This window comes from Glycine max, chromosome 6 (assembly GCF_000004515.6).
Source record: "Glycine max cultivar Williams 82 chromosome 6, Glycine_max_v4.0, whole genome shotgun sequence".
NCBI classification, from domain to species: Eukaryota; Viridiplantae; Streptophyta; class Magnoliopsida; order Fabales; family Fabaceae; genus Glycine; species Glycine max.
In genome coordinates, this window is record NC_038242.2 from 45,465,371 (window position 1) to 45,477,945 (window position 12,575).

At 28.1% G+C, this 12,575-nt stretch overlaps 1 protein-coding gene across 1 annotated transcript; it reads right to left on the reverse strand.

Annotated features, from left to right (window-relative positions):
• Positions 1–1,993: 1,993 nt before the first annotated feature.
• LOC100790955 (rab GTPase-activating protein 22) lies at positions 1,994–12,575 on the reverse strand. Its single transcript, XM_014777152.2, has 11 exons — positions 11,838–12,575; positions 11,062–11,157; positions 10,551–10,654; positions 8,866–9,113; positions 7,537–7,659; positions 5,940–6,028; positions 5,618–5,723; positions 5,214–5,311; positions 4,330–4,584; positions 3,685–3,768; positions 1,994–2,225 (listed from the first exon to the last, which is right to left on the reverse strand). The coding sequence occupies exons 1-11, from the start codon at positions 11,925–11,927 to the stop codon at positions 2,211–2,213; spliced, it is 1,308 nt and encodes a 435-aa protein (XP_014632638.1). The 5' UTR covers positions 11,928–12,575; the 3' UTR covers positions 1,994–2,210.

The window sequence follows — 12,575 nt, forward strand, 5'->3', positions numbered from 1 at the left end:
CAACGTTGACATCGGTTTTCTAGCAAAACCGATGTTAATATAACATATTAACATCGATTTTATTGGAAAACCGATGTCAACGTTCATCATGCGTACACTTTTTTTGCTATTGTTAATTGTGTTTAACATCGGGTATTTAGAGAACCGATGTTGTCATATACATGTTAACATCGGTTCTCCAAAACCGATGTTAACATTGATACATTCAAAATCGACACTTTCAACATCGGTTTTAAAACCGATGTAGATTGTTCTAAATAATCGATGTTGAAAGTGTATTTTCTAATAGTGAGCATTATATTTGCGTATAATGGATCAGATAATGGTAGATAGACACTAGTTCTTTGAACCATTAAAGATTGAGTTAATGCTTTGTTTTCTTGATCCTTTATGTAGAGAATGTTCGAACATCCTTCCTATGATATGTCTAAGTGAAAAAGTAAAGAACATTCAAGTTTAAATACTCTTTTTACTTAAAAAGATGTGTCACTATTATGTAGAAGAAGTGTTGCTCAAGTTGATTTGACTCGCATTTAATGCTCCAACGAATATTCCCTACTACCTTTAAGCTCTTTGTATTTGAATATTTCTTAAGTTTTAAAGCTCTCAAAACACTTAGTAAATCTTGAGAGAAAAATACATAATGCTTAACTTGTATATTCATCTTCTATAAGACGATAATCTTGTCAGTGTGCACCTAGCCTGTAATAAATCTGCTGATTTTTTTTAGAGCTAAAAGTGGTTTGATAGAAAATAGTACTTGGGTTGTAAAATCTTGGGAATAAGCTTTGTGTAAGAGTCAAAAGTGTCAATGATTAACATTTGTAACTTTATTGAAAGTTAGTGGAAATTGGTGGGTTGTTAAAAATTGGACGTAGTATTAGTGGTAAAGACGAACCAACATAACTTTGTGTTATTCCTTTCTTCCATCCATCTATTGTCTAACGTCGAGTTGTGATTTTTGCTTTTTTAACTAAGTTTTGTTTTGGTTGTAAAAATCTTCATTTGTGTGCATTAAAATTTGTTCTTAAACTTGTTACCTGACACAACACTATTTGGTAAAATGCTGTAAAAAAAACTTTAAGATCACAATTCAACTTCCCTTCTTGTAATTTTTGCCTTTATAATGGAAGTGGACACACTTAAGTATAATCAGTAGTCTAGTTAAGGTTATATACCTAGTGTGGGAAAGATTGGTGGAGGAAAGTTGACCCTTAGAGAAAGGTAGAAGGGAAAAATCTGCAATTTAGACAAGATTACCTCAAATATTGTGTTGTGGTAAGTCATTACTCAAGTATATATGTCTTTTTAAGACTAGTATATCATTTATAGAAAAATGTTGGATATCCCCCAAATGGTTTTAGGCACGTGCCTCTTTTGCCCAAGTGTTATTAAAGTTTACCATGATTAAGGGATAGTCCACATTAGAAGTCTCCATGTAGCAGTGTTGAATTCCATCAATTGTTGCATTATAATATGACATGCATGATTTTTGTGGTCGTTAATATGTAATGGAGTGATTGCTATTAATCTTGGGATTGAGGAATATATGTATTCTTTGATAACATGTTTACAATTTATGCATTTGAGGAATATATGGTGACTCATCCAATTGATGTTCCTGTGAAATTTTTGAATATGTAGAGGATATGGGACACTTATTTTAGTACACCTCGTGGAACGGGAAATGCTTGTGACTATTGTAGTTTATTCAAAGGAGTTGTGTGTGAATTATTCTGTTAAAGGAAATGAATATATTTTAGTTTTTGTTTTTTACACTAAATTTTATTTTGTAATATTATTTAATTCAATTGAACATTTAGTAGAAGTAAAAAAATATCATTTTACTAAAAGATATAATACAATTTTGATGGCAAGAAATGAAGTTTAAAGTTAATTTCATTCACACATATAACTATTTTTTTTACCTATGATTTATTTTCATTTCCCCCCCCTTTTTCCATATAAAATACATCACAAAGTATGAACAACATTTGGTTAATTTAAATATATATATACCAAAATTAAGATTAATTTAATAGACAACAATTGTTTTTCATCTTATACACAATGGTTGAAACCCTTTTTCAACTTTCTATTAAAAATAATTTAGTTTTCTTTAAAAGATTCAATATTGTCTTCCAAACAAAGGGCACAACAACACCATTGTTGGTCAGTGGAAAAACAAATATTGCGAGTTATATTTGGTGCTAAGGATTCTTGGCCTGCAAAAATCACAAATTTCTTGCATATAAGTGTATAGCTAAACAAAATTATGTTAGAATAAGAAGGAAATGGATCCAAACAAGAAGCAATATGATAATATTTAAACACTGGCGTAAGCATTGCCTAGCAACAAAAATAACATGTCACATATATTAATGATAAGAAAATCACAATTAGTATTATTTTAATGGTAACTCTTTTCCAACAAAACTTAAATGTTATAATATAGTCATTGTAGACCTAGAATAATATTTTGATGTTCTAATAATATATGTTTTTTCTAACATAATTGTATGATGACTGTATCATTTTACTAGCATAGATCCACCAATTTAATGTCTATTAGACAAAGACATGCAAAGATAATATGATTATCAATATATTTTTTTGGATAGAATATGTTTTTGGTCCCTTTAAATTTTTTTTATGTCCATTTTAGTCCCTTTAATTTTCAAGTGTCTATTTTTCATCTTAAACATTATCTAAATCATTTTCCACCCATTTATAAATCGCTATCTAAAATATTTTAAGGACTAAAAGTGGTGCATATCAATTTTGGAAAGACATGAGTTTTTTTTTAGGGTGAAAGACGGGAGATAGACATTTGATAATTAGAGGGGCAAAAAATAGACAAAAAAAATTAGAGGGACCAAAAATATATTTTACACTATTTTTTTTATGGATGATATATGACATTATTTTATTTCTTATTCACATAAATATAATTGAAAAAAGGTTGATGCATAATATGTTGTTTGACTTTAGAAATAATTCTTCTATTCAAACACATTTTTTCTTTTATATGTAATTAATCAAACAATTAGAATTTAAGAATAATACAAATAATAATTTAAGAAAGGAGCAATTGGGATACATAGAATTTGGATGCAACTTTAAGAGGAATGAAATGATAAAACATAAGTTATGTGTCCCAATCACTTTAAATTCATACAAATTGAACTTCAAATTATATATTTATGTTGATGACTTGAGAAAAATTATTAGGTAATAGCACTTTTTTTTATAATAAGAAATAAGAATAATATATTGATCTTTAGATCTTATTTTATAGGTTAAAATTAAAATATAAAAATGTATGATTTTTATAAGTGATTATGTAACCACAAACTAATTTTATCATTCACATATAATTGCATAGTCATTATTATTAAATGGTTTATTCCTTTAGATATGGTGGAAGGCTAAAATTGATATATTTATTGCATATTGGATCTAGGAAGACATACATAATGAGAATGATTATTTTTTAAGATTGTAAGAATAAAAATTGTAGACCTAATATGCTATAAATATTTCAATTTTGGTATTGTATTATACCTAAAGGGATAAATCATTATGATCAATTTTTTTTCTTAATTCAATTTATTTTTCTTCTTATCATATGAAAACATAAGGATATAAAAATAAGAGAAAGAGATAGAGAAATGGTTGTAATACCTTTTTCAAATATTTCTTGTGAAGTTTTAATGCAGCCACACAAGCTTTTTTGGCATCAAGATTTCCATTTACATCATTCAATATCTAAGGAGAATTAAATGAGGTGGTCAAATAGGGAAGTTATTAGATATGAAAATGGAAGCTAAATTTGTTAAGGAATATTTTAACTATTTAAACAAATTCTATATTAAAATAATTGTACTATCCTTAGTAATATGTAAACTATCATTCAAAGATAATAATTTCCCTTTGTTTTTCCTCATTTTATATCATTATAATTTTTCATTGTGTTAATTGTTTTTTGGTCCCTAAACTTTTTACAAAGTTCACTTTTAATCCCTATACAATTGTTTCAACATTTTTTGTTTCTATAATTGTCCTCTGTTAACAGTTTTAGTCCATGTTATCAAGTAATAGTGCTAATTGATGATGTGCCAACCATGTATTATATTTTTTTTGTAAATTGTATTTTTAATCCCTTATAATAGGAAAAATATATGGACGGAAAATTAATGCTAAATTTTTTGTTTAGGGATTAAAAGTTTTTTTTTGCAAGAAGTGTAAGGACCAAAAATCTAATTAACTCTTTTGATTCTATAATTCAAGTTCAACTTAAGCCTAAAAAGTCAGATGAAGAAAACAAACCTTGACAACATCATCCAAGCCTCGCGCTTGCTGGAGTAACATTGTGCTTTTGTCTTTAAGCACACTAGCAACAAGAAAAACAGATATGGGAAGGGGAGGATCTTCACCATTCTTTCCTCCATTTTTCATATTTTCTCTCTCGTACTTTCCATAGTGGCGCAATGACTTTAATCTTCCTTTAGATTCCTCTGATTTGTCATCAACATCCTCGTACATCCAAAACAAGTTGGGATCATATTCTAGAGCCCACATCATCTGTTTAATATTTTAAGTGATAAGTTATCATTTTTTAAACAAGCAAGTGATTAGTTATCATAATGAGCTCAAATTATTTTTTATTAGATATGTATCTTTAAAACATGTAAAGGAAGGACCAAATACATCCAAAAAATATGTAAGAGGTCATCCCAAAGAAACAAACAAAAAAATACGTATACATAATTGTATTGATAAATTGGAAAAGTTTAATTAATTTCTTTATAAAAAATTGAATATATATATATATACTTTCTCCCTATAGATTCATCTCTTATGTTCATAGAGAAAGATTGATATATATTAGTACACCTAGACAATACAACCATCCTAAGAAACATAGTTATGTTATACAACATAGAACTAGTTTCATCTACTATAAGTTAGCTATTACGCCATAGTAGTGGTTATCATAACATGTGAAGTGATACTTAATTTAAAACATTGGCCACTACAACCAATTTTAATGAAAAATAATGTGAATATGATAAGCATAACATGAGTTATATCATACTAAAGTATAGATATATTCATATTGAAGGCATACGTATTTTTAGTTGTAAGTAACTCAATATTTAGTGCTCAAGAAATGTGTTTCAATAAATTAGTAGAAAAAAAATAAAGCAAACCTCCCAAAGGTACAATGAATCACAAAAAGAGAATTCTCGTCGAAATAGAACCATTATCATTCGAAAAGCAAACAGATAGTCGCCTCCACCAATATGTTCTGTGCTTCAACAATAAAAAAAAATTCATTTGTTATTTTTTATTTCTTAAACATCAATTGAGATTGGTGGTAACAAAATATAAGCAAATTCAAAACTACTAGAGTGACAATTTAACAATGGTGATAACTATAAATGCATTGTTAAAAAAGATAAATCATTGGGTGAAAAAAGTATAACCAAATACCAATGACTCCTAATATTTTCTCTTTCATCATTTCATTAAAACAAACACATGAAAACTACATGATTAACAATAAAATTTTAAGCATTGTTTGGCCATAATATAAATAGACACAAGAAAATACCTATATGTTGATGAAGTTTTGGGTCTATTACTTGAGTGATTGTAGCCAAAGTACTTAATTGAGCCTCAACACCAACAGAGTTATCAGTGCATCTAAAATTTCCTCGCTTAAAAAATTAAACAATGTAAATAATAAGAAACAAAGGTAAAGTCAAATATAATAAAAATTGTATCTTAGTGTTTAATGGACCATAATGCTTAAATTGTACTTTCATATATGAATGTCAATTTTTAAATTTGGGTTAATTCCCTTAATTGTTATATGTAATATAACGGGAAAAACATATTAACTTAGATTTGTAATAGCTAAGATAAGAGTTTACCAGTCTACGCATCAAACGCTCAAAGCACCAAAATGCATCAGCTTCATCATTAAGAAGTATTATCATAGGAGAGCATAGGTCACTCATTCCTACGAATGTTATAATCAAGTAAAATTTACTTTAGTTGCCAATAATGGTTACATTTAGGACTTTGGTTTGAGAAAATATTAAATTTTGTTTTTATTTTCATTTTGTTTCTTATCTTCAAATACTTGTATAAGAAAAAAAATGTTGTTTGTACTATTTCTTATACAAATACTTGAAAACAAGAAATAAAGTAATAATAAGGTGGTATTTTTTTTTTGTAGTTATCTATGAAAATAAGAATAAAAATATTCTCTCAAACCAAATAAAGTTTGTTTCTTACAAGATTACAAATAAATCAAAAGTAAAATCTTAATGTAAATGATTAAAACCTTTATTTTGATTTTTTTTTGCATTAGAACCACAATGCCTAATTTTTATTTTAGATTTAAATGTATTTTTGGTTTCCCTAAGTAATGCAGTTATGTGATTTTGATACAATGATTTTTGGTGGCATGATGCTGATAAAGGACATGACACTAATGAATTACATTGACATGAAGAAATGTTATTGATGTGACTTGACACAAACGTTAGTATGTAAATGACAAGACATAACCCTAACCTTAAAATCCAACACCACTTGACCTTTATGCTATTAAATTTCTCTAATATGTAAATGAAAAGAGTATATATATACATACAGTAAATTGAAATAAAAATTGCTATTTTTATAGAGTTTAATGACTATGCTATGTTAGTATAAAATAATTTTACACCATTATCTAATCACAAATTATTGTTGGTATAACTTTTAAGATAACTATTGTAAAAGTCAACAGAGTTACCATACATGGTGAAATATGATTGAATGATGATGTAAAATTGTTTCACATGTCAATGCGTAGCCTATTTTCTATAATTTATATATCTAACACTTTCAAGCAAAAATCATTACACTCAAATTGTGAATGATATACAAACACACTATATTGTGTGTTCAAATTTTATTTAAGAATAAATAATAGAAATGACAAGAGTTGTAAGTTTGCTAATCATTTGGTTAGAAGTTTTGGTATTTTTTGAAACAATATCCCTCCAAAAGCTTGAATTTTAATGACAAAAACATCCAAGAAATAAGTCATAAGTTATCCAAACCTAGCTATTAATGGTTTTTTTGTCGTGTGTCTTAAAAAGACAACACTTATTTAAGGAGATTGATTTGAAAGAGCTCACCAACAGTCATAAAAGTATCTATATTTCTAATAACACAAAATGACTAAATAATTATTAGAAATATAGATACTTTTATGTCATTTCATAACATTGTACTTAAACCAAATATATGGAATTACTACCATACCTTATGTAATAGTAAATTGATGCTTTATGAATATTATCTTACTTTAAGAAGTTGTGAGGGTTGATGTCATATAGAATTATTCCTTGTGTTAAGGTAAACAACAAGTTGTACAAAAATTAATCAGATGAATTTTATGTGTATTAATCAATGTCCAAATGAGGTCATGCAAAAGTATTTAAGATTCAAAAGTTCACTTATTTAAAGACTCACCTTGACCATAACCAACATCTGAATCTATTCGAGCATAAACACTGAGAATATCCCAAAGTTTTGATAAGTTATCTTTCTTTTCATAAAAAACCATTGTTCTATCGGTGCGGATCACATCAAGACCTAAAACACGTGTTTGTGTAAGAATTAGGATTATTTACAATGTAAATCACACAATAATATAATTTATCTTTCTACTTGAGAAAAGTTTTTAAAACAATGTCAACTCATGTTTTTCCATTAATTAAATTTAGTCAAGACAAACTAGCCTAAAATCAATTTGAATTTCTACAAAATTACATTTCACTAATAACTGGAATGATTATTATTGATATATGAGATAATTGAGAAGATCCTTTGACCTAAGATGAAGAGAAATAAAGGTCTATGTTTTTAAACATTCCATTAAACCACTAATTCCTTATTGGAGTAGATATCAATAACCATCTCATATAGGAAAAACCATTTTTTCTCAACGATGTCTTTGTCATTTGATCTAGTGGAACTTTGTTAGATAGGAAAAAATATTGATAGCTCTTAGATAGAGTATTAAAACAACAAAAATCCAATAGAGATGAAGACTTAATTAAAAATTACATGAAAAAAAAATATAGATAAAGGACAATGTGTTTTGAATAAATGCAGTCATAGGTTGTTCAACTATTCCATTGACCATTTAATATCATAAAAACAAAGTAAAAGAAATAAAATATAGTCCATATAATATAGGAGACTTGAAAATAACACTTAACGGTTACCTAAAAGTGTGTGTGCGGACATGTTTGTGTTAGATACAAAATTGAATTAGGGGTAAAGGTTAATGATATTCAAAATTCTAAAAGAATATTGGGGTATACAGCTTAATTTCATAAGTGGTATTAAAAGAAATTCGTAAATAAAAGAAAAACTTAAATATATTTGAGGTTCATGATAAATGATAATTTTTTTTGGATCCTTAATAAATTTTAACTTTGGATTATTTCCATGATATATCAAAACTTTTGTTTTGAGTCTCTGTCATCAATTAAGTAATAATGTGACTCCTTGCGATGTTGTCACATCATCACTTAACTAACGACAGATATCCCAAACAAAAGTTTTGATATATTTGAGATCCAATGAAATGAAAAACTTATAGAAAAGTCATTAGTCACTTTTATAACCTCAAATAAATAATTTCAAATGCCCCCTTGTTATATAAAATTATCAAAAAAAGAATTACAAGAAAAGTTGCTACATAAAACTTATAGGTATGGCTAAAGATTAATAAACATTATTTAGTGTGAGAAATATATTATAGTGCATTGAGAACCAAAAATATTCACAAACCTATTTGATGGAGTGTTAACATCCATTGAATTATTCCCTTGTCTGTCACCTTTTCTAAGTTATTTGTAGCATTAGTGGTAACCTCTTGGGGTATAATCACTCCATTCTCTGGATTATTTTCTAACAAAACCAAGGGATCTTGAACTAGTCTACCATCTTCTGTAATTATAGGTGCTGTGATAAATCTACCACTTCCTATGAGAGGAAATAATTTACGACATTCTTCCTTCCAAGTAGCATATTGCTCCCTAACATTATAGTGATAAAAGATACAATTATTCATCTATTAAATTTAGATTTAAAACATAAAGTGTTAAATTATAAAATAATTGTATTGTCCATGTATGATGGAGGTGAGAGTAATTCTTTGTTTTTTTTTTTGCTTAAATATGTTTTTGATGCCTGATATATATCTGACTTTTGTGTTTGATCCCTAATAAATTTTTCCTTCACATCAATTTCCTGATTTTTAATTTTTTTTTTGTTTTAGACCCCTGTCGTTAGTTAAGTGATAACATGTCCGTTAAATATTTAATAATGTGATTTGTGGTGGCTCAAAAACCGCTAGTATTTGTTTCAAAATCAAATTTAAATTTTCTGGCAGTTAAAAACTGCCAGAATCAATTAAAGTAAAATAAATAAATAAACTTCTCTTAATCATTTCATCAAACACCTCTCATTTGGATGAACAGTAGGAGCAAAGAGGAAAAAGGAGTTGAAAATATAATCCCTTGGATCATAGATTCCAAGCCCAAAGTTAAATCCAGTAATTTCAATTCTGATGCGTTGGTGTAGATCGGGAGAGGCAAGGGAAGTAAGCAAGGATGATGAGTATAGTATGACTAATTAGATTGAAAGTGTATAGTGATGTTCCTGAATCCTGATTCTTTCATTTTTCATAGATTAGCGAGTTGCATTGATAGTTTGTTGACGGAGACGGTGGCATGCTATTGCAATCGATTCTACACCAACAAGCCTGAACTCGCTGCGAGCAGGATCAAGTCCATTAGAACTGTGAGGAATCGCAATGTGCATTTGTGTGTCGGCATTAGTAAGCAGCAAAGGCAACGGCAAGTCAAATTCACATGGTGTCAGAGATCGGTGATCTTCGACAATGTCGACGGAGGAGTTGAAGGGGAGTTTGGTGCAGTGGAGGTGGTGCTAACTCCCCTACTTTAAACAAGGCAACATGAAATTGTGAAGAGGCTTCCAATGGGTACTCCAACATTCGATGGTGGAAGAAAAAGAATAGGGAGGAAGAAAGAGAGGCAAAAAAGAAGGTTGAAATAAGAGAAAAAAAAATTCATTTTTAATTTGATTTTAAAACAAATATTAGGTTTTTTTTAGCTATCACAAATCGCGTTATCAAATATTCAATGGACATATCACCTTCTAACTAACGACAGGAATCTAAAATAAAATTTTTCAAATATTAGTGAGCAGATAGGAAGAAAATTTTTATTAGGAATCAAATACAAAAGTCGAATATATATATCAAGGATCAAAAATATAATTAAGTATTTTTTTCAGATATATTAAGCTTGTAGTTACATATATTATTATAACCATTTCATTTTTTATTATTAAGGGAAAACATGTGCCTTTTATATTGTAGTAATAGTTTAAGTATTTTATGTGATGCAAAGTATTGTAAGTAAAAGGATAATGAAACTAAGAATGCTTACCTACGACGTTGTCTTATCTCATCTCTTTCTTGAAATGTACTCTTGGGATCATAGCAACCAAGTAGAAATTCCCAAACTTCTCCTCTAATTGATGGATGGATTCCCTGATTTGAAAAATCTAATAAAGTGAGACAAATTATTCTCTAGATTCCCTATTGCATATACTAAGTTGTCTATAGCAAGCTACTTTTTAAACATTTGACTAAATCCCTTGTTTGAAGAGTCTCCTATAGGGATCTATATGCATTGAAATGTATGGTGTGATATTGGTAATAAAATGTCATGTTCTAAAGAAAACAAGAAAAGACCCCAAAATATTAGTTATTAAATTTTAACTTGCATGTAAGCATTAGTTTGTCCCTTCTTTTATTACAAAATAAATATTGCGGCAATTTTTACTCACATTATAAAGTTTTCTAACGCACTTGATTATCATGTAAGTGAACAAATAAAAAAAATCATATTCTTGAACATAATAAAGTAATATTTTAACTTTAATAAAAGGAATTACCCCACGATGAATTCGACTTAGAGTCTTGCCTATATCTAGATACCCTTCTGGAGAAAATGCAGCATTCCATTTTCTTGCACTTAATGTTTTGCCAGCCTGGATCATATAACAAAAAGTTTAACTTCGTCAAAGCATTTGATGTCAATGTGAAAAATCTAAAAAAAAAATAAAATGAATCCAAAAGTTCTTAATTGAATGCATATAATTATTATAATATAATACAAATCATCTAATTAGTATGTGATTTAATTTGGATATTGTCATGATCTATCATGCATGATCATCAAGAGTAATTTTATCATACTAATTTCATTCTCTTACAACTGATAAAATTATCTAATAGTGATTTTATCACTTGTTTCCAAATACACATAATAAGCCATAGCTAATCCAAAACATACCCTAAATGCAACAATTAAAACCTTTCTTTTACTTTTAGAAAAACACCATCCTCACAACTATTATTCATCATACTGCTAAGGCCAATCTATTTTAAATATATTTATTCAAAAGTTTCCAATTTCAATAATTAGAAACCATAAGGTTAGTTACCTCTCATTTGTAAAATGACATCATACAATAAATTAACTTTTCAACTAAAAATCGTGGCTCAAAAGATTTTACTACTCTAGCAATCAACAATAGACCAAAAACGAAATAACTCAACATTCTTAAATGATTAACACATTCAGAAAATTGCATTTACACTATTAATTATAGTATAATTTTCCTTCAATAATGCACATACATACATATTTATGAAAGACAAAACATACCTTGATCCTAAATCGAGACTTGGGAACATCGGTGCACTCAGGACGAGTTTCATAGAAAGAATCAGCGGGAGCCCCAGGATCTCTCCACATCCCAAAAAACCAAAAGTATTCTTGGTAAAAATATTCACAAATTTAAAGACAATGACTCTTATATAAATATCTTGCCTGCCCCAAGAGTTGGACCCCTTTGAAATGATCAAGCAAATCCAGGAAATAAAACTTTTGAGAAGAATTCAAAGGGGATCCAACCAAGGTTCAATAGGCAAGACCAGGCTCTAAAGCCAAATACAACAAATGGAAAACATTTTAAAAAAAATATATTTTTATTTTCATTTTCTATTTTTTAATATTTGTGGGGCTAACAATGGCAATTGTGTTTGAGGAAGGGAAGTTATAATACTCTGTCAAAAAGTATTCACAACCTCACAAACTCTAACATTGGCCGTTTAATTCGTAAATTTACACTAACAAACTTGTTTCTATTTTTCATTCTCTCTCTTCACTTGCTTTAACTTTTCATTTTTATTTTATTTTTTTATTTGTGTACTTTTGTATATGATGACTAATAATTTAGTCATGTCCAAATACATGTTTCATAAGAGAAAAAGGCTCATCCATTTACTTATTTAAGTATATTGGAGGAATCAACATACACCAAGAGTAACTCTTTTAAAATTACTTTTCATTTTCATCATTCATTTTCTTGTAATTTAACATATTATGATTATTGACATATTA